This window comes from Brachycentrus maculatus, unplaced genomic scaffold (assembly GCF_059751285.1).
Source record: "Brachycentrus maculatus isolate JH-2025_06_01 unplaced genomic scaffold, ASM5975128v1 h1tg000439l, whole genome shotgun sequence".
NCBI lineage: Eukaryota > Metazoa > Arthropoda > Insecta > Trichoptera > Brachycentridae > Brachycentrus > Brachycentrus maculatus.
In genome coordinates this window covers 424,224-449,277 of record NW_028281187.1, presented here as the reverse complement: position 1 = coordinate 449,277, position 25,054 = coordinate 424,224, and the positions used below count along the sequence as shown (strand labels likewise).

At 29.9% G+C, this 25,054-nt stretch overlaps 1 protein-coding gene across 1 annotated transcript in view; it reads right to left on the bottom strand.

The window, feature by feature from the left end:
- The window catches only part of LOC148302587 (uncharacterized), a 47,927-nt gene extending 26,035 nt beyond the window's left edge, over positions 1-21,892 (bottom strand). Inside the window, exons 1-2 of the mRNA XM_088271381.1 lie at positions 21,789-21,892; positions 9,791-9,948 (exon numbers count right to left, since the gene is read on the bottom strand). Coding sequence (XP_088127507.1) covers positions 9,791-9,942 — 152 coding nt within the window. The 5' untranslated portion in view covers positions 9,943-9,948; positions 21,789-21,892. The remainder of the gene's footprint in view (positions 1-9,790; positions 9,949-21,788) is intronic.
- Between the last annotated feature and the right edge of the window lie 3,162 nt (positions 21,893-25,054).

The following is a 25,054-nucleotide window of genomic DNA, read 5'->3' as shown; positions in this document are numbered from 1 at the left end:
ACGTATGCTGCTAGCTCCGCACATGAGAACTTTGCTTCACTCATAACTTATATCACGTTTTTACCATGATATTAACATCGTAATTTAAGAAGCCAATTCTTCCACAAGAGCGATCTTCAAAGAGATAAGAATGTAAATTTTAAACAACTATTCACAATATAATATTATGATGAGAATACAATTTAAAATACTTGTATAATACGAACTTTATTCCGTTGTTTTTAAAAAAAAATTATAATTTTTCATTTAGAGGGGAAAAGTTTTTTATCTTCGTGAAAATAATTCCCTCACATGTAAAAAAAAGATAAATAATCTCATCATTGAATGATCCATTTTTATTTCAATTCCAATACTATTTCTTCAAATCTATTATTTAATTAAAATCTTTAAATAAACAGACTAAGCTTCACATACGGTATTCAAAAATTATGCGGTTATACATACATCATATTCAAACACCGATTCTTTATTTAGCAAATGAAATTAAAATGAAAAAAAAGAGGTAATATATAATGTATGTATAAATTTATATGTAGATATATATATATATATATATATATATATATATATATATATATATATATATATATATATATATATATATATATATATATATATATATATATATTTACAACATTTTGAATGTGTCCAAATACTTGTTCACAAAATCTGGATTATCTCTAATTACAGGAGTTATTTTCATATTATTTTTTTTATATTATTTTTTGACATTTCATCAAAGATGAAGAAGAATATGGAAGTCTGGACATTTACGGGGCTTACGACCGTCATAGGCTGGTTTAAGTGATCACTTTACACACGTGTAACATTCACCAATTCTACCCATTATTGACAACCACACTACTCAAATTCTTGGAAGTTCTATATATATGAACCAATTTAGAAACTTTGTTCTTGAATCACTAGAACTTCACTAGAGACATCTATTGGTGAGATGTAAAGAAGCTTTTTTATTAAGCAGAAACTCTTACATCTCATCAAAGATAAAGAGAAGAATATGGAAGTCTGGAAAAATGTGTGTGATTATAATCCAGGATTCGGACCTCACATGCTAATATAAGAGTTTCTGCTTAATAAAAAGCTTCTTTACATCTCACCAATAGATATCTCTAGTGAAGTTCTAGTGATTCAAGAACAAGGTTTCTGAATTGGTTCATATATATATGTAGAACTTCCAAGTATTTGAGTTGTGTGGATGTCAATTATGGGTAGAATTGGTGAATGTAACACGTGTGTAAAGTGATCACTTAAACCAGCCTATGACGGTCGTCAGCCCCGTAAATGCCCAGACTTCCATATTCTTCTATTTATCTTTGATGAGATGTCAAAAAAAAAAAAATATATATATATATATATATATATATATATATATATATATATATATATATATATATATATATATATATATATATATATATAAATATATGTGTGTGTGTGTGTGTGTGTTTGTGTATATATATATATATATATATATATTTCTATATATATATATGTGTATCTATATATGAGAATCATTTAAAAAAATTATAAATAATAAAATATTATAAAGAATTACATATAATATTGACGTATACTTCCGATCATTATGTATCAGATTCGTTCGAGTATTGGTTTACAAAGGCTTTTACTGTCAAAGGCGTATTGAAAAATGGGATATAGAAAATGTTGAAATTTCACTCTTCGCGTGATAAAGTTCAGATCTGGAATGAGGTGGAAATTGGGAGAATGGTCCAGTGGCCTTAAAAGGCTTTGTAGGGAACAAAATAAAATAAAATGCAATCGAATGAAGGAAAATACGGCATCAACTAGCGATATATGTAATTTATAAAATAACAATATGTTATTAAAACAATATAACAACAGTGTGTACACAAATGCTGGAATCTATCCTCTTAGAAGCTACATATATTTATTAATATTTATATTTTAAAGGTGTCCAACTTGATATGAAACGTTTATCATTCTTCTAATGAAAGAATCATGAAAAGGGGAAATTTGAGCATCTAAGGGCTTGCTATATGGCATTTGGCTGGCTCATATAATATCATTATATATATATATATATATATATATATATATATATATATATATATATATATATATATATATATATATATATATATATATATATATATATATATATATATATATATATATATATATATATATATATATATATATATATATATATATATATATATATATATATATATATATATATATATATATATATATATATATATATATATATATATATATATCTAATATAATATCATTTTATGCACTTGTGTAACGCTCATCTTTCTGCCCATTTTTGAATATCCATATTGCATCAATTCTTAAAACCAGTATATATGCAATGATCTTAGATTTTTACTCATACTGGTAAAGTTTTCAATACATTTGTGAAGTAGGCTGATTGTTACGCCATCAGTTGAGGGATTTGTGAAGTATTGGTTTTTTATATTATTTCGAGAAATAAAAATACTTTGTGTTCTGATCCACTCACATATATCAATATGATCCACAAAGTTAATGCTTTCAATATTAAAAACTTATTAGTTTTTTTACTTTTGAACATAGGTGAGATTCATTACAACTTAGTTCACATTTTTTTAGGGCCTGAACTATCATTTTTTAGATACTTCTACATATTTTGAACAGTTAATTAATGACAATAACATTGATAAATTTAATAAATTATATTTATATTTTTAATATTTCTACTGATACATAAGCATAGATGTAAATGTACTCGTTCACATTGGAATATTAAAATTAGTGTTCTTTTTACAAAACATGTCACTCGCTGGTTTAGAAGATCACATTGAACACTATGAAAGCTTCCACCACACTCGCAGGTCCAGTAGGTACTCTTGATTTTTATTTGGAGCCATCCATTAAAAAAACTTATTTTTCAATAATTTATCAGTTTTTAATCAATCATGCAATGTTTTTCGTGACCAAAGATAAAAATGATTTCCAATGCTTTCAAAGTACCTATCACATGTCAGCGGGACATGTAAGATTATACTACTTCTTCTCACCCTTATTTGCATCCAATGGTGCATAGGGCACTGCATCGAACAGTGTTATCTTGAGCGTTAAACACGAAGGAAATGTGATCGGCCTTCCACTTCAGGTACCAGTCCAGACAGCGGTAAGTAGAAAATTAGTCAATTTAATCATCGTGTAACACTTGCCATTCTACCCATGATTTACAACCACATTTCTCAATTTTCCAATAGTGTCTAGCGCCGGATGTTTTTAAAACAAATCCGGAAATCCCTTATTAAAAATTGCTTTTATGACAACGAACAAAACTTTTTTTATGACATCGTTATTCCTCTGTATTTTAAGGGCCGTAAAAGCTATAAATAACGAACAATATAACCCCTAATATATTACACCTTTCCAGGTCGATTTAACCCTTTGCCAACTAAGAAAGGTGATAAATATTCTAATATTTGATTTACACTGGACACATATAAATAAGCTTTTTTTTAATTTAAAAATAATAAAAAAAACATGAATTATTATTTGAAGAGTGTGATCCCTTTTTATAAAAATAATTATTTTGTGTAATTTATAGAGCACCATTTTCGTAAAATACTACCTCAAAGGCTCTTTCTTTGCTGTGATGTGATACGATATATACTTTGTTTTTGAACAAAACAATAATTTAGGTCGAGGGCTTACTTTTTTTTGGGTATAACGTCAGATTGCCTGGTCAAATTAGTCACATATAGCACATTCGACTTGGACCTGCTATTTAATACATTTAAATAATACTCGTATAGAAACGATGATACTTAATATCTGAGGTAATTTTTAAAAACGCGGGATTTTATAAGTAAAACAATTTTTTTTCATAATTAAAATGTAGATTTGTTTTTAAATTACAACAAATTTATAGTAATTTTAAAACAACGTTGCATTTTGATTATAAAATGGAAAATCACAAAGTTAGTGCTTCAAATATAAATTATAGATTTTTTTCACTTAAACTAAAAAAAAGTTATTTATAAATTTCAATAAATATTTTGAAATTATGGAATTATTAAAATTAAAAAATATATATGGGAATATCCTCGTTTAGATTATTTTGTGCGGAGCTGGCAAAAAGGTGACAGTCAGTTAGAATAGGGACAGATTTAAAAACACGTAGAATTTTTTTTTATTAAAAAAATATTCTTTGAAAATATCCTTAATGATGATAATTTTAAACAGCTTGTTAACACTTTTAAATATAAAAAAAACAACAAATCTGGATGTAAAATGTGATATGCCATGCTATAAAAATATCTTTACTAGTATTTAAACAACATTTTGAGTGTGTCCAATCTCCAATTATAGGAGTTATTTTCTTTTTTTTTTTGACATCTCATCAAAGATGAATTGGCGAATGTTACACGTGTGTAAAGTGATCACTCAAACCAGCTTATGACGGTCGTTAGCTCCGTTAATGCCCAGACTTATTATTATCATTTTCTTCTTCATCTTTGATGACATGTCAAAAAATAATATTAAAACAAATTACATAAAATTTTTCTTCATAGACGTCTATTGTTATCCAAATTAAAACACGATTCCATGCGGTTTCAATGGCCGGGTAAGGGTTAAGTAAGCTGTTGAAGACGTCACTGCGTATGTACATGAGATCCACACATCATTATGATTTCTACGGTGGAATGAATGCTCTCCGCCCACCCCTGCCGTCATAAATCATGGAGGTTGTTGATGGTAAACTAGCTCACAACAATGAAAGGGGTGAGACTTTCAACTCTAAACAGCATACGCAACTATAGGTAAGTACGCTTGTAAATACGCGTATGACGTAAGTTTGAAGACTCAGAATTATACAATATATATATAGAAAATGGCGTCAATAACAGCCCTCACATTTCTTCTTTATGCGTTTTTATTTTAGATGTTCATTATAAAAATATTCCCACCGACCCTTATTCGCACCCAGTGGTGCATAGGGCACTTCATCAAATTGACGCTATGTTTATTCAGCCTTTTATTATATAAAGGCTAGATTATCAGTCCTGCACTTCAGGTGATATCAAATAAATATTAGAGTGATAAAACTTTTTTTTTACTCCCCGTGGGAATCGAACCCGGGACCTCCAGTATGGTATTCAAATGTGCTTACCACTATACTACAGAGGTGGTGGTAAAAAAGTGGTTAATAAAAGTCTTAAAAATTGATACTTATTATTTTTCTCAAGAAACTCGAACTTATTAGCAGTGAAGAACTTACACAAGCTAGTACGAGAACGGGTATGCAGTCCTGAGTATTCTACATATTACTTTTATTCTACTTTTCCTCTCTAACAGTTATTTCTTTTTCCTTCATGTATTAATCGTTTGCATCCTATCAAACACATTTATTTCTATACTTCTGAATCTGGAGAGAAGGGCTGATCACCCTACCTTTATATAATCACAGTCAAGTTGACATGGCAGTGATTTGATGACGTGCCCTATGCACCACATGGGTGCGTTTAGAGGCCAGATGAAGAAAAGAAAAGATAAATAAAAACATACATATTAACGAGACCATTCTGCGTGTACATTTTTAAAAAATCCCCAAGACATACTATTAAGGACTTCATTATTATTAACAAAGCAGTTTACATAATTATTATTAAGCGAGTGTAGGGATGAAAATATTAACATGAGTTTTTCCGCTTCTACTTTTTCGTCTCACAAAAGCCTTAAATTTTAATAAACATTAGAATTTTCATTTCGAGAGACGTATTTTATTGTAAGTATATCAGAGAAATGTGTTTCTTTTATTATTCTTCCATAAATTATCTTCACTTAGTAAACGTAGGAATATATCAGATTTATGTTTTTTGTATAAAGTTATAAATAATATGACTGAGAGCCCCTATCTTCTTGAGCAGATACCTTTTCACTGTCCAATTAGAATCAATAGACATAGTCACACCTTTTATAATCCAGCACCAACAAAGAACTATTCAAAAAATTCCTTTATTTATCGAAGTTGTGGGAAATTTCATGAATGTTGTACCCACCTTGATATGTTTTACTCCAATCTTTCAAAATTTAAAGCTAAATTGTTCGAAATCTTATAAACCTAAAAAAGTAATTTTATTCCCTATCCTTTCCTTTTCTTCTTTTCCTATCACTGCCATCTCCTTTTCTCTTTATCCCATCCTTGTCTCATGTCTCTTCCTTTATATTGACCTCTCTTATGTATAGTTGTGAAGAACTATAATTGGTACTCATGATTTTATTTTTTGTATTCTGTATGTATCATATATTGTAACTGTTGTTCTTCCTTCCAATAAAATAAAATAAAATAAAATAAAATAAAATATGTAGTTTATTTCTACAACAACAACAAAAAATTAACAATGAAAAAATAACCTCATTTTTTTGCATTAAAGTGTCAGTGAACTTTAAACGGTTTTAAAATGCAATAAATATTCTTAGTTATTTGATTTATATTAACGTAATTACTATAAATAGTCTAACTTAACATATTTTTTATTATTATAAATGGATCACTCTTATATTCGTGCTTTCTTTTTCTGGGGGATACAATGACATCTTTGTTTTAAAGAAGTTCCACTTATAATCAGGCTCGACTGTATATTATTTAATTTTTTGAGATTATTAATAAATTAAAAGTATCAAGTGCAATTTTGTCCGCCTCTGTAGTGTAATGGTCAGCACGCTCGGCTACCGTTCTGGAGGTCCCGGGTTCGATTCCCAGGGGGGTCAAATAAATATAAGTGATTTTTTCACTGTAATATTTATTCAATATTACCCTGGACTGGTACCTGAAGCGGAGGGCTGATCACCTTTCCTTCGTGTGTAAACGATCAAGATAACACTGTGTTCATATGAAGCAGTGCCCTATGCACCATTGGGGTGCGGATAAGGGTTTTATTATTATTATTATTATTATTCGTTGGCAACGTATTGAAAAAAAAATTACCAAAAAACATTGTATTCAGAATCTAATGCTGTAAAAATATATGAGGAAGTTATTATTTTAAATACACGTTTTAAATGCGTACGCCAAACATTTTGTTTAAAAATAAATAGTTTTTTTTAATCATTGTTGTAATGATAATAAAATATGTTGAGAACTGTGTATTTTTTTGCAACCAGTTTGTGGTTTCGGAAACTAACTTCCCCATATATTATGATAAGTGTGCCTACGTCATCAATCAGAAATGGAGAAATGCACAAATAATGTTAAAATGTTGCAAGATATATTATTTTAACGTAAACAAAACATAATTTACTGCTAAGATTTAATTATTAAAAAATAAATAATCATATTAACCTATAAATCATTTCTCATTCCCATACATAAGCGATGCAAATCATTCGTTGTAACACAGTGACTCAATGCGACGATTGCTATAGCAACAAAAAATACGTAAAATGGGCCTGTTTCAACAAATTGAAAAAAATATGTTTACGAAAAATTCAATGATATTTTTTCTACTATGGTTATATTGCCTAACTAACTAACTAACTAACCATCACGCCGCTTCCCCGCAGGGGTAGGCAGAGAGAATCGAACGCCAAACCACTCGGTCTTTGCAAACATTCTTTGCCTCTTCTACATTCATGCATCTCCTCATACATACCCGACGATTATTACGACTCCTGACCCGGCCGCTTTCAAGTATTTGACATACCTGATTGTGCCAAGTTTTCCTAGGTCGTCCTCTGCTTCTTTTTCCAACTACATTCGCCTGATAAATTTGTTTAACCGTTCTTTCTTCACTCATACGCTCCACATGTCCAAACCATCTCAACACACCTTTCTTAATTTTATCGATAATGCTTATCTCAGCCTTACATTCTTTCCTTATTTCATCATTCGAACATCTATCAAACATCGTTTTGCCACACATTCGTCTGAGCGATCGCATTTCGACTGCATTCAGTCTGCTTTCATCCTTCTTCTGGTTATATTGCCAATTTACTTTAAAAATTAAATAAGATCAAATCAATATTCGAAAAGTTTTTTTTTTCTTTTTCCTATTGTTGATTTTGATAACTTCAAGCGTTAAAAAGAGAAAATATATTATTAGATTAAAACCAATATTTTTAGCTTTTCCACTTTATTTTTATTTGACCACCGACCGGGTTTCGTCGTTACCGACATCATCAGACTGGTCCAGTCTGATGATGACGGTAACGACGAAACCCGGTCGCTGGTCAAATAAAAATAAAGTGGAAAAGCTAAAAATATTGGTTTTAATCTAATAATATATTAAAAATGCAATTCCATCACGAAGTGTCAGTGGATAATATAAATCTATTAAAAAGAGAAAACTTTTATTCAGTATTCTGAAATCTAAGTACACAAATTCTATCTATTTTTCATTGATGTTTCACTTAGTAAATACCACTATAAAATCTACTGTGACACGTGTCACGGTAGATTTTAAACACAGTAGATACTGAGTAAAACATCTATTAAAAATGGATAGATTTTACCACAATGTGACTGCCGAATCAATTAATGAAATATTTTTTATATAGCCTGAAACGTCCAAAAAGCTTTTATTTTGATTTCGATAAAATGAAACTGTTTATTTCTTCCAATATGAAATAATTTCAATGATTTTCTTCGATTTGTATTAAGAAAGATGATGGATAGTGTTGACCTTAAAGGTTATTTAATACCCAGGACGTCCATTCTTAATAAAACGTTCTTATCTCACAATATTAAAAAAGTCTATGGACATTTGCCAAGGAAAAGCTATTTTGGTTTAACAGGTACACAGATTATATAGGGTGGGGTATTATAATGGGCGAAAAAAAATCATCCCAGGACTTACAACCTGGCATTTGGCTGGCTTAAAAAATCACTTTTTGAACTTATGTAACATTCACCATTCTACCCATTAATTGAATACCCAAATCGCATTATTTTTTGGAACTGTCTAACTCTCTGCCTACACCTGCAGGAAGTGGCGTTATGGTTAGTTAGTTACTCAAATATCTCTCAGCAGCAAGCTTATTTTTATTCTGCATTTTTTGCATTCTGCGTATTACTTTAGTTTTTAAGTCATTATTTTGTTTATAAGTTTTATAAATCCTGATTTTTTGTACTTTTTAAGCATTAAGGGGATCCTGAGGGGTAGGGACAAATTGTAGGTCTCTATCTATACAACCACTTCCTCTCTCATCAATCTGCATAGAGTTTTTTATTATTCCTTAAGAATATTTTGAAAATTTTCCTCCATGTGCAGCTGACAAAGAGTCTTCCAGGACTATAGTGGGTTTAGAAAATAATGCATTCTGCCATGTTTGTAGCATTTGACGGTAGAATTTACGGTTCAGAATGAGTTTAGAGATGTCATATATTGAAAGTTCTCCCACCGCATTCCCAGATCTGGTCAAGAAGCATCTAGGCTTCCTGACAAACTTTCTCTTGCAAAGCAACTTTTTTAACTAACAAAATTGTATCTCGTTTTTACTGTGAATTTACATTTAAAAGCTTTCAATATCCCTGTCACTGCCAATCTAAATAAATACAGGTTTGTAAATCCACCACCAAATTTTCTAGAAATACCCCGGTGTAGGCAGTGAAAGGGATTAGTATTTTGTTTCGATTTCGACTACCCGGTATTAGCCGGTACACAGACGCCTCCATAACCCCGACCAGCACAGCATAGATGTCATATGGAATGTATGGCCAGGGGTCGTATTGCAGTCACTGCGTTACAAGTGGATGGTAGACAGTAGGCAGTGGAGCACTCACCTCGGGCGGGCCACCTGCGAGTAGTAGCGGTCGAGCTGCTGCAGGATCTTGAGAGCGTCCGCCATGTTGGCGTCGTCGTCCGCGGAGACCAGCGCCAGAGACGTCACCAGCAGCACTAGCCCGAGGGCCAGCAGCATGGAGCGAGGAGACATGATAGACTGGAACAAGAGAAACGGAGTGTTATTATACCAGATTTTGTGCTGATAATTTCTTAGATAACAGCATCTTTTTAGATAAGAAAACAACAAGTTCATATTTATTGTAGTAAGAATATTTTAAGTGTGTCCGAATACTTCTTCATCCTGGCTTCATCCTAACTTATCGTCTTTGCAGACTGTTGAAGTCAGTTCTCTTCGCCCTCAGGTTGTAGGTCCCTCTATCATAGACAACATCACCTGGGCTATGCCCTCGAATCATGTTTTCTATCTCCAGCATCCATGAATTCTTTGGTCTTCCTCTAGATGTCTTTCGAGGAAGATCGATTACGATTGTCTGGTTCACAATACGATCGGAACACGATCAGATAATCACAGTAACCACTAATTTATTACTTTTTGTTATTCTAAAAAGGGTCAGAACCCGGTTTCCCAACGATGAAATCTGGTCACTGGTTAAATAAAATAAAAGTGAAAAAAACTATACAGTATTGTTTTATAAAATTACAACACAGTAGTTTTTTCCATTCTTATTTTTTTATTTGACAATTTACTAGGTTTTTTCGTTACCGGCATCATCAAACTGGTGGGAGGCTAGACGAATTCCATTTTATACATTTTATATACACAAAAAGGCATGGGTTGAAAATCAGGAGAGAATAGTAGGTATATTTCTGATTTAAATTGTTATTAAATGAATTTAAGAAATGTATTATAATAAAACATTATTGCATATAGGTTTTGGCAAGGGTTTTTCCATTTCTATTATAAAATTTGCATAAAATCCTACTTAAAACCCTAACCATCATTAATAAAAGACAGCCAAAAATGCGTCAAATGAATATCCGTTTAATTAAGTGCGTTGTAACAATAGTTTTGTCATGAAGGACTTTAATGATGTAAAAATATTGTCTCACTAAGCCCGTGGGATGATTTTTATGTCAATATTATACACACAATTCCCGAGATATTACTATCTTCCAGGATATTAAGAAGTATCCCCGAGTCGGCAACGGAAGTTTTTATTGTTTAAAAGATCAATCTAATCCCTCATTACGGCCGCTGGACTGTCGTTCTTGGGGATTATCGCAACTCCAATATCTACAGGACATGCGTCAATATACTCAATTTATTATATCCACCAAGAAATGGTAGTTTTCTACAATATAACCTGTTCGACTAAGTAAATCTCAACATATATATATATATATATATATATATATATATATATATATATATATATATATATATATATATATATATATATATATATATGTAATAAAATACCTAGGTACCTACCTATACATTTTATTAAGTACTTACAAATAGTACCTACATAAAACAGTTCTACCACCAGATGTCGCATGCGTCGCACTGAATAAAACAAAAGACATCAGATAGAAAAAATGAAATATTCTGAACTGTCAGAATCACATAGATATATAGAAAAATAATTTAAAGATAAATTAAGAATAAACTTTAATTATGAACTTTTATTACAAAGCAACACACTGTTTATTTTATTATTATACACCCACTTTACTTACTTATTTCCCCCCCCCCCCCCATTACGATGAAAAATATTACCACGTTATATATATATATATATATATATATATATATATATATATATATATATATATATATATATATATATATATATATATATATATATATATATATATATATATGTATATATATTTGTTTAATACATATTACAAAAAAAAATCATCATTCTATGACAGAATTAAAAACGAAGATATAAGAAAGGAATGTAAAGCTGAATAAGGAATAATTTAAAAGATTAGGAAGAGTTCTTTACGGTGATATGGACATGTGGAGCGAACGGATAACGAAAGAATTACCAAGAAAATATATGTGGCGAATGTGAGCGGGAAAACAGAACGAGGACGACCAAAAAAAACTTGGCACGATCAGATCAATCGGAACCTAAAATTTGGTGGTGTCAAAAGTGTGCGTGTATGTCAGGACAGAAGAGTGTGGCGTTCCTTTCTTTCTGCCTACCCCTGCGAGGAAACGGTGTGATGGTGGTAGTAGTAGTAGTTGTAATATTGTTAATAAAGAACTGGTCAAAATATATAGGTATATTAAAAAAAATATATTTTTGCTCTGTCTCCTAGAATATGTATGAGAAATAATTCGGAATGAAACTCACTAATGTTCAAACGGAACAAGCTTAATAAATATCTTTGTAGGCTTAAGCGGGCCGTTATTAAAAATAGAAATCAATTTGTAGCAGTGTGGGTCCGAATCCATAAACTCTGCCTCAGAGTCCACGAGGCTTACCACTGGACCACAACCCGATTGGCAGAAGCGTTCCTCATTTCGAGCACCATTTTCAATAATGCCATCTACTGTTTGAATTTCAAGTAAAGGAATTAGAGCTGAAACCTTACGTTCTATATATTTTTTTTGTTTTATTTTATATGTCGTTAATTTTTTTAACAGATAATAACACTCGAATGTTTGTATCTACAAATAGTACTCAGGAACCGGATATGGTTCTATGGAGACGTAGAGGGAGGCTAAAGTTCCGTCGAGTTGCTGCGTTTCCGGAACTTTCCCCACACGTTTTACTAAACATCACAGCGAAGCGCCCTTGAGGTAGTATTTTGCGGAAATGGCACTATATAAATTGTCCTTGATTATTACAGTAGAATCAAAGCTTAACATATTTTTTTAAATATGGTATTTAAATATAATACATAACTGAAATGATTTTTCTAGATGTACATTTTTCTTAGCAACACTAATAAGAATTATTCATCCATTTAAAAATTTTACATAATACATGTTTATCTGTATAAATGTATATTTGACGTGTATGTGTGTGTGTGTGTTTGTATCGATGATAAATATAGAATATATATAGAATGATATGACATAGTTTTTAATACTTTAAATGAACGATGTCCTTAGAACCCAATGACTATTGTCTTTTATTTTGTATTTCTTATTTATGTAATGAAGAAAAAAACATCAAAATATAACTTGAGATTTGTTTTAACAAGGCTGTTTTAAAGTTCATTAAGAAATTATTAAATACCACTTTTCTTCAAATCTACTGTGACACGTGATTTTATGTATTCTGTGACTGCCGAATCAATTAATGAAATTACCTTAATCACGACTAACAATTTTTATGAAAGGCTTTAGAAGGAAGTTGTATTGATTAATTGATCTAACAAATTATGTGTTTTTTAAGTGTGAAGTAAAAATATATTTCCAATCGTTACGAAGAGCCCAACAGTTTAATTTTAAACCACGGTATTTCAACTTTTACATCTTGCTATAAAGAAAATGGTAATTCTAGATAGCTTTCCAATTAGGAGCGTGATTAAACAAAGTATTTCTTTGATGAATATTATTAGGTACTGTGCAAAAGTATCGATAAAATATGGAAATCAAATCGGTACATCGTAAAATGAATTTAGTACTGAGGTAAATATTCATTTGAGAGGGATCATAATTCCATTTTATCTGCACTGTCATGACTCTTTACATTTTTGTACTGATTCTACGTTTAATAGTTCTTGATAAGAAACGACTTGAAGTTACGTTTTGGAGTGACTGCGCTTTGCGCATCGACCCCATTTAGAAAATTGAATGTCAATGAATAGCGAGAAAAAGATAAAGCTGACACTGTTGTAGGAAAAATACCCGATTAAACGCTAATTCAAACTCTGGGGGGTAAAAATACGCGAAAGTTAAATATTTTACAGATCTTTAAGCTTACTAAATCGTATTCTAAAATCTTGGAAACTTTTATAAATATTCCATATAAAAATATTTTAAGACTGTCCCTACTCCCTGTAAAACATTTTCTACCCTCATTTACTCAAAAAACAATCATTTATATTTATTTATTGTAACTGCAGACAGTTGTTAGAATTCCATGTTGAATGGTTGAGTAATATATCCAAAATTAAACACGGTTATTGGATTGAATTCTACTTTATTTACATATATGATATGTGACGCGTTTCGTCTGATTAAGAGATTATCAAACACTCTTGTGTTTGATAATATCAAACATATATTACCTAACAATCATTTACATAGTAAATTACCCTTGATTCGTATCCTGTTTACTTCAAATCAATATAAACGCAACACAATTTTGTATGCTACGTGAAATTTTCAACGAAAATCATTTTAGTAATTTGTAATAACATGGGTAAATACTATTATAAACTACGTTGTTATTATTTTTTTAGGCATAACTTGTATGCCACCAAGAACTTGTACAAAATGCACACCAAGTCCTACCAAAATTCATTTTTAAATCGGGCCTGCAATATGTGCATTGTAATGCTTAATGAAATAGAAATCAATAATGTTTCTTTCAAAAGGTTCAAGAGAAATATTGTTGATGTCTATTTGACTAGTTGATAATAAATTTCTATTATTTGATAAAAACATGTAATGTTAGTGTATTATATAGTTATACTTTTATGTACGTGACAGTTTATTTTTATTTTTAGATAACTTATGTGAAAACCTCTTATTGGAATGTTATTTTTTAAATTTTTACTATATTTTGTTATTTTTGTTAAATATTCTGTTGGTTTTCCTATAAATAAATAAATGCCATTTTACTGTGCTTGTAAAAGTTCAAAAAAAAAGAAAAATCATGCCAGATATTAGATGCAAGCAATAAATCTCACCAGTGTACTTTATTATTCATTTATACAAACAAATATAAGTGTTTTAGAAGATAATACTCATTTAATTTTTATGTTTCATTGTAATGGGCACTTAATTCACATTGTATTACTACCTCATCAAAATAACACAGTAATGTTTTACAACCTTTTGATTGGATTTTAACAATTATAATAAAATCTAAAATCAATTTTATTATTTGGCATGATAATAACAATTTAAACGTTTTTTGGGGTTGTTTACACATTAAGGGCTGTATTTATTGCTTGCAATAACTAAGAATAATTTAACAAGATTATTCATTTACAGATATTCATAAAAAATTAAGTGTGATCAAATACGGTTGATTGTCAGGTTAATATTAGTTAAAATATCAATACTTTTTTTTTGACGATTGAATACAGACAAAGATTTCATACAATAGATGTACAAGGCATACTGAGACTGAATGCTGAATGCCAGCCAGAAATACGACGAAATAGTATTTGTAATTAAAACAATATGATACATTACGAATATTTTTTACGCGTATTAAATATGAAGCTGTAACAGACAACTTATATCCCGTGACAAATATTCGTTAAGAAAGTATAAGGAATACAAAATTAAGATTTATTTTATCTTTGTTTTAATTAACGGGAATCGAAGGCAGAACCCCAGTTTTGCAGACATAATGTTTTCACAAACAGCCACAGGGCCGCTCAATGATTAAGAATAATGGTAGATATTAAAATAACGTACAAACAATATAAAAATGGTGTTTTAATTATCTTAGTTATAAGTATTATGGTATTTGTGTTAAAGTAACACCACTGGTTTCTACTAGTACTGGTCTTAAATCATTTATCGATGGGAAGAAAAAAAAATTGTTAATTTAAAATACTACAATAGTAATGTTTTTAACAAGGTTTATTAAAGTTTTTTTCAAAGTTTGTTAAATAAACTACACTCAACATTTACAGTTGCAAAATAAAAGTTGTTTTATTTTCAGTGCTTTTTCCAACGATACCATTCGCGCTACATGTTCTTATTTGAAATTCAAATACTCTACCCAATTTACATCAAGATCACGTTTCCCCTCAAAAAAAACGTAATTGTCAACAAAAAATGTATGTTTGGAAATGAATATTGTTCAAGCATCCTGTCTCATCGCATACCACAATATATATATTAGATGAATCAGATAATAAATATTTACATCTTTTATAGTGTATATAGGATTTCTACCAATTTTCTTATTTTTATTCAATAATTCAAGTACTTAATATTTATCAACCCACCCTTGCTGTCGAGGCATTGCGTAATTTGAAATATTTTTTAAAAATTTATAATTGTAAGAAATATTATTGAAGACTTAAGCCATAGATTATCTATAAAGGTGAAGTGGTCTTTCAACAAAAGTCAGGTAGATATTATTTTACATAATCCTTGGTATTAAAATACAAGAGTTTGAGATAATCCTCATTGAGTGAAAATTTATAATACCAGGGTTACATGATTTGTATTTTTTAACGGGTAAGGTTATTTTTTAATAATTATTTGCGTATTATTTCGTTTATACAGTGGAATCTCGATTATCTGGAGAGGATTTAATCAACTGAAAAAATAAGTTTTTTTTTTAATATTAGTACTTTTTCTTATTTTTTTATTTTTTGTAAAGATAAATATTTGTGTTTGTATAATTAACACAAATATTTCAATTTCATACTATTTCTGTGAGCCTATTAGAAAAGGTATCAAATTGTGGTAGAGTGGGTTCGAACCGAGAAACTCTGACTTAAGAGTCCGCGACACTAACCACGGGACCACAAACCGACACAATTTCCACTCACTAAGTCATTGAAGATGTCTTCGTATGACTCAGTTGTGATGGAAACGAACCCGGTACTCAAATTTCAATTGATGAGAAAAAATATATGAATTATCTGACGCATCTTCAGATGAACAATATCTAGAAGGCGATGAAGATATTGTTGAGGAGAATAGAATATTGTTCTTGAACATTCTGAAGTTATTGCCTTAAGACGTTCAAGGATGAAGAGGTGGTAGAAATACATCGAAACACGCGCCCCAATAGATTTTAAGAAATAGTGGTTTTTACCTAGTAGAAACCACTTTTTATAAATGGGTATATAATACCACAAGGTATATGCCGAATCGATTAACGAAATAAATGACGTAACTCAAGGCAACTTACTGTCTTATTTATCCCAAAAGTCTAGATGATTTGACAAGTTTGAATATAAATCAAATTTTAGGCAACAATCAATACGTATAAGTTTTACACAGGTAGGAGCATGTGTCCATATTTCAATATGTTGCTTCTCATATTATTATTTTTCATTTTCTATTGTCCGGAATAAAATCTGAATCCTGAATCCAAAACCCTTCCCTAAATAATAATAAAAAAATTAATCTATCTATAGAAATAAAATCATGAATCTCATGACTTGTTTGAATTCTTTAACCGGTGAAAAATTTTTGTTTAACTGATTTTTTGTCTGCTATGGCAGCATCATCTGCTGAACGTAAAGCAATTTACGTAATAAGTAACATTGCTCAAAGCGGACAGCGTGCTTCTTAATAGCTGCTGAAGTTATTAATCGGTACAACAGCGGATGCGACATCCAAGAGGTGTCCCGGTAAAGGCAGATATTTTTTTATTAGATCATTTTCCGTTATTTTTATGATGTTTTCTGTAAAAAAAATACTGGAATATGGTTTGTAGGTTTTTTGAACATTCTCTGAAGAATGTGTCAAAAACAGAAATATATATAAATAACCCATTCGTTCTCCGCGTGAAATTTTACACACATTTTTCTACCACCTGCGGTCTGCGATTGGTCTGTCAATTGTCATTTCACTAAAGCTACGGATTAGTTACTTGAAATTGGATTTATTGCTATACGCTCTGACATTTTTTCCAAGGGAAAGCCGTTTTCATAATTCTGATGGATTTTTGTTTTAACTGCCCAATAGGCTGCTTGAGACTATCGCCTTCCAAAAGTAAAATTTTTAGAAAATTTTCAAAGAATTCTTGAACTGCGTCTTCTAAGTATAATAAAATCTTACTTTTATAATACCATCATGCTGTTTCTTGGCAGGGGTAGGCAAAGTGAATGGATCGCCATACCCACACTGTCTTCGCATGCATTCCTCGCCTCTTCCATATTCAGACATCTTCTCATACATACCCACTATAAGTTTAGTGTAAAGCCATTATTGTATTAATTATTTTCTATTTGCATGACATCAGGTAATTTTGTCGTAAAATTTTAACCCAAATTTATTTTCATTCTACTTGACCAATAAATTGAAACCACAAAACAAAATGCATTTCTGTAGCGATACATTACCAATTAAACAACGGTATTTTTTTATCTTAGAATCTCTGAATCAACCAAATGATGTACAGGATATTGTGTTCGATCGATGCAGTGTAAACTCTATCGTTAATTATTATCAAGAAAAAGTCATCCCGCGGTCTAGATTTTGAGGTGTACGAGTAGAGTAAACTTTGTAGGATGCAGATGACGTCATTTAAGGATCTCGAGATGATATTTATGTATGGGAAGAATGATGAATGTTGCACGTGTGTATAGTTAATACTTAGGTCATAAGCCCTGTAAATACCCAGACTTATTATTCACTATGACTTCTCATTAGACTATATTCTTCCTCATCCATGTTGACATGTCGAAAATGTAAAAAAGTCAAAAATGTAAAAAGAGTGGAGAAACCCAGATTCGGACACACTCAAATTGTTGTGAATGTAGAACTTCATCGATCTCTATGAAAAATTGAATGAGAGATAGAAACAAAATTAGCATGATTAATAATGGATATGATAAAATTATGGTCATTTTGAAAAATTTATTTCCATTCATGATAATGTATGCTTAAAAAAACATTTTCCTGCGGTTTTTAGTAAATTAAAATATACAAAATATCTTCACATATTTCATTCGCAAATGTGAACAAACGGCGCATGTCGTATTTTAATTTTCCCAAAAGCATCATATTTGCGTATTTTTAAGTGGAAACCATTTAATATAATAAAGCTTTTTTTTAAAGTTTCCGGAAAAAATAAAAAAAATATTAATATGATTTATTTCATCTCTCGTTTTTGTTCAAAAATAATTTGCAAAATAAACTTGTTTAATTTTAATTTCTCTTTGTCTTTTAATTATGTTGTAATTCATTTTTTAATGTCACATTTTCCACGTGCAATTAATTAGAGTAAATTCATTGTTAGAAAATGTGTAAGATAGTTATAAATAATAACCTTTAATTACAAATTTCAATTTAATTGAAATACTAATTGTAAGCTCGTAAATCATAAATTGCATTTATATGTGCAACACGTATAGTGGGTTTTTGATGTCAAAATACATCAAGGACCCATTTTTTTATTTGAAAATTTAAAATCCGCAATATCAAGAAATCAAAAATGAGTACGTATTCTTTTTTTAATTTTATAAATGGCTTTATCAAAGGGCGATCCTTGAATAATATGAATAAATACATTAAATAATCGGCCAGAAATTTGTATAGCATACTTTTTAAAATAGGTCAAACATTTATTCTAATAAAAATGGATTATTTTGATGAAAAGGCTCCATTTTGATTTCACATTAATTTCAAGTAAAAAAATGTACATACATATGTGTGTATATCAAATCGATTGTATTAATTTCATATAAAGATTGTTTAATCCATACCAGCATACTTGTATGTTCACCATAATGTAAATAATCCATTCAAACAATAAAATAACGACTTTACAGTTTTTTCAGCATAATTTTTATTTGACCAGTGACCGGGTTTTGTCTTAACCGACATCATCAGACTAGTCTGATGGTCTTATCACTAGTCTAATAATGTCGGTTACGCTGAAATCCGATCGCTGATGAAATAAAATTTATGTGGAAAAAAACTATGTAGTTCTTATTTTATTCTATAAAATGCAGTTCCACCAAGAAATATCAGTACAAACATAAATCTAATAATCCTTTAAGCTTCTTTTGAAGAGATTTTTCTACGGATGGGATAGTAAGGATAAGGAAGGTAAATATACATGGAGATAAAAATACAATGTGATATTTTTTTAATTGCGTGCATAATGCGTATTGATTTGTTAGCAGAAGGTGGGTTTTGATAAAATTGAGTGAAGATAAAACGTTTTTTCAAAAATGTCTTCTTTGGAAGTCTTCTTTACTTCTTTAGAAGGAAAAAACAGGTAAATCAAATTTATGCACATATTTAAAAATAAAAATAATTTCTACAAGTTTTAATGAAGACGTTAGAGTAAAAACTTGCATAACTTAAGGTATAGCGAAACGGATTAATTTCTGTAGTTTTCATATAAAATATTGACACAAAGAAGAGCTTCGAAAGAGTTTTAGAAACATAAATGTGAACGTCAAGTAGTTACTCAAACTCGGGCCAAATATGTACTCAGTACTTTTCATTAAATTCAAATTTAAAATTATTATTTCTAGATGGCAACTGAAATGGAAATTGATGGAAAATTTTGCATATTTAGTATATTATTAAACGTAGATTGGGAATAAGTGAACCTGAAATAATCCAATTAAAAAATAAGAGTATCATAAAAAATACATGATATGCTATAATTACGTTTCCGATTTAAATACATTTTGACGATATGGTAATTTTTACAGGTAGTTTTTATTGTTGCATTAATTGTAAGTGCATAAGTATAATTTTGCATAAAAAAATCGATCAAGATTTTTTTAAAAGAAAATCAGAATATTTTTGAAAAAAATCCCCTTTAAAAAAATTGTAAAACGAATTATAAATATTTATGAAATTTTAATTTTTTTAAATACAAAAAAGCCATATTTTCAAAAAAAAACAATCGATCCGCTAAATGTATTCCAGAATAAATACAATGTATTTCATCAATTTATAATATACCTTTTTTAAATATGTGTTTAATATATCAAAGTAAACATTCTCGTTCGTTGTAAAATCATTTTATAATACATTCTCATAAAAATATGTTCAACATTTTCTGGTTGAGAAATTTTGTTCATATCGGCTGCTTATTTTTTTTTTCTTTCGTAATGTTAGTATTTAACGGTGAAAAACATTAACTTTGATCATTCAACTATATTAAGTGTTTGAAAATGTTATTGCCCAAAGCAATTTAATGTGCTTTTTCTTTAGAAGTTTAATTTAAAAAAAATTGTAATTGATTACAACATCTTTTCTATTCGTGTGATTTTTTTGTTTGTTAAATAATTATTCAAATGAAAATTCTGCCATATAATATAAGAGACAAAAAATGTAAGAAAATGTATGTTTTAGTGAGTAAAATTTCAATTACTTATGAAATGTTTTTTTTTTCTTTATGTATCGTTTTTATTTTAAAAATAATTCATATGTACGATATCGAGAACTGATTATATGTCAAAGGTTTTTTTATCGACTTACGTTTAAAAAATCATAATAATTTATATTCTTGTGCATTTTTCGGAACAAATTTTGACTGGACAAAAAATTAATATATTATAATTTAACAACCACTCGAATGTTAAAAAAAACTTTTTTTTTCATGTACCTACAAGTAACAGAATGTAGAAAAAATACAAAAAAGAATAATATAAACTAAGGTAATATTCCTTTTGCTGGTTAAATGTTTTGCTATTACTTTGATATGCAAATTAAGTAACGTTGAAGTCCAATATTTATTGGAAAAGACCGAATTCATGGGTGAAAACATCAATTAAAAAATTGATCTGACCACATTGCTAAGGTATGAACATCATATCTTAGCAATGTGGTCAGTAAACTTTTAAATTAATCAATGCAATAAAATATCTGAAAATATTTCTGATTATTTTTTAAACATTTTAATTTTGTACTCTTTTTTTGATTAAGTGAAAATTCTATCAAAAAGTAAAAATTTGTGACTAATGAATAAATCAAATAAAACAATTTATATATGAATAAAACCTTTCATGTTTCCTTTTTAATTCATTAATATTTGTAATTTAACAGAAATTGTAAAGTTAATATTAACAGTCTCATGTTTTTTTTTAAATATATAAAAAAAATATTCTTAAATATGTTTCAAACACATTTATTCTGATAATTTTTCTTTTATCCCATTTTTTTTTAAATTAACATACCTTGATTTTTCTGCTTCGAGAACTCTGAAACTGCTTTCAGTAATCTGCTGAAGATTGGCTTCTGGAGGCTTCGCAGGTGCTGGAAGTAGCTGGCTGGAGATGGGGTGGACTGTGAGCGCTGGTGACTCCGCTGCAGCCTTTATAGGGGTCCGAGGGCGAGTGGGCAGAGCGCGCGTGCGCTTCGCACAAAATCCACAGGTTGCGCGGGAACAGCCTGAAATCCTGATACCTGAAAACTGAAAGTATGTTCCGATTTTTACTGCGTAATCTTATGACGACCGACACGTCTTTAATTATAGAAAATTATTTGTTCTTTTGGTCGATAATATCGATTCTTTCTTTCGAAAGTTACTTTACAGTTTATGAATCATTCAAACATCGTCTTAGTATGTCTTTAAAGCTACCTGCTGAACTGGAAATTGAATGCAACATAAAATTTTTAACACGCATCGCGAGAAGACGTCTTCAAAATATAGATTACTAGACTGTAAAGCGAAGAAATCATGGCTTTGAACCAGGAGCCTCAAAAATTTATAATGTTTTAAAAAATAACGTTATTTCTATTTTTTCTGTTACCTGCATGTTTATAAAAATATGATTATTGTTTTGATACTTATATCAAAACAGTAATCATATTTTTACTTATTTTAGTATTAGTTTTATGGGACCAAAGTATTTTAGCCTAGTCTTCTGTCGTCTAATTTTAGTGTTCTTGTGCCCAGATTAATCTTTTTTCCTATTGACCTTAGAGAGCGGCACTTTTTTCCTCGCTTTGCAAACTAGTAACCTATATTTTTGAAGACGTTTGTCTCCTGATGCGTGTCAAAGTTTTTATGTTGTATTCTCTTTCCAGTTCAGCAGATAGCTTTAAAGATACACTATAACGATTTTTTAATGATTTATAAACCGAAATTTAGTATTTGCAACTTGAAGTCATCCTTTTTCTGACAGTTTTGTGCATTTTTTAAAAGAACCAGAATCGAAAAATATTAAATAAAATGGTTTGGATCGCACATCGGAAGCATTTAATTTTTTTAGCTATTTTAACCTGTATTACCCTTCTGAATTCAATGAAATTATTTGAGAGGGCTCAGTTTCACTCAAATCACGTTTTCTTTGCATTTTAATTTAAAATAATTAAGGCTTAAATAAAAAAAATACAAAAAATGTACTTATTTACTGATTAAAATAACTGGAGAGCAATGTTTCACATATAAAACTGACCCTTGAAATCAGTAAAAAGAGTGTTATTAAATGAAATACGCCCCTAACTGTCGTAGTTCAGGATGGCAGGTAATAAGTAGGAGGTAAAATCCATCAAAATACGATACAATCCGATAAAAATGCAAGATTTTTAAGAATCGTAGTATTCAAAGACATAAACCAATTCTGTGGGGGGTGCCTAATACACATGGCCAAGACTGTATATGTGTCGTCCAATTTCAAAATCTGCCAGATCTAATTTTATAAGATTTTAAAATAAATGCTGTATCGGAATGCCAATTGTGGGTTTTATTGTTTAAAATATTTAAATACTTGAAAACCCTACTAAAAAATAATTATTTTGTACTTACTTACCCTACTAAAAAATGCGTTGTATTTCAAATTCCGTTATATTCATGAAACTTGCCCTCTGACCCATATCGGCCAATCAGAGAGCGGGCATTGGTCAAAAATTAAGATGACGTCATAATCGGTTTGTGTCTCGTATTTTTTTTAAATACTGAAAAACTTTCCAAAAAATGGGAAAATTCTCTATTTTATATTATTTTATCTAAAGATAGACAAATCTTTGAAACATAAATCGCTCACTCCTTTCAAGAACGTCATAAATCAAAAAACTAGATTTTTCAGGAGAAAGTTTTTAAAGTTTAAAAATATAACACGATGTATTAAAAATAAATATCAAGCCACTTATTGATCTTTTTACTGTGGAACAGATATTTTTAGGTAAAACCCGAAGGTTTTTTCTCCATTTGAAAAATATTTAGTTTATTTAAAAAAATTATTAAACAATACCTTTTCTTCAAAATGCAAAATCAACATTTTCTGCCCTGTACCGGGTAAATAATGAGTTAAAAATATGCCTCTTTTGCTGGGATATAGTAAATTTTCTGGGCCTTCCAAAAACATGCACAACTGAAAATTGTCGATTTTTTATTTATGACGTTCTTGAAAGGAGTGAGCGAAATGTCACCCGAAAAATTTGGCATTTTTTGTAAAATCGACTTATATGGATCTGGCGGATTTTTAAAGTAGGCGACACAATTATACTTGTATGTGTCAGGAATATATAATATTGATGATTCAATCAATTTCCACTCTCATGTTATAAATAACAAAGGTACACCCTCCACTTACAGCTATAAATAGCTTTAAGTGTAGAGTTAAGTAATTGCCGTTCTAATCTTTTACTAGTCAAGTATCATCGCAACCTACTACATTTAGTGCATCGCTAATATTGTAATTAAAGCTTTTTTTTATTATTTCATTACATTTGCACTTCAGTGTGGCGTTATAGTTCTGTTTTATAAAAGTTGTTCACGATTATTTTTGAATAACCATTTTGTTCATTCTATCAGATACTGTATGTTCACACTAAGAATGATATAAGAAATCGAGAAACATATTTGAAAAAATAGACGGTTCATCTCTGCTATGATACCTGTAATATGTATCTGAATTATTTTTAATATTACGAAAAAAGGGTTCAAAAAATCCACCTCTGTTTACACAGGTGCGGCAAAACAGACAGTGCGGTTTTGAAAGGTTTTCAAAAAAACGGCGCAAGTTACAGAAATGATATTTTTGTTGGTACATCATGCCGTTTTACGCATCAAGTCTTGATGAAGATGGTATCAGAAAAGTGAAGGCAATTTCTGAAGTTTTCGGCTGCATTTGCGCACATCTCGATGGGCATAGCGGCGATTCCCTTCCTGTATTTTATGTTATGTCTTCTTCTATGTCTTATTCCTCATTGCTGAGGGTTGTGACCCTTGCAGAAGCAATGACTCTTCTCCAGTTATCCCTTGACTGCGCTGCACGTAGCGCTCCAACCACTGAGGTGCCTGCTGCTGCCTTAATTTGATCGGTCCATCGTGGGGGGGAAATTACAAATATTATAATATGTCATATTTGTAATTTCAAAAGAAACTTTTTTTAGAATTTAAATGAACGTCTCGTCACGGATCCTGCCTAGTGAGACGTTCATGAAAAAAAAAACATGTAAGGAAAAAAATATACATATAATATATTTTTTTTAATGT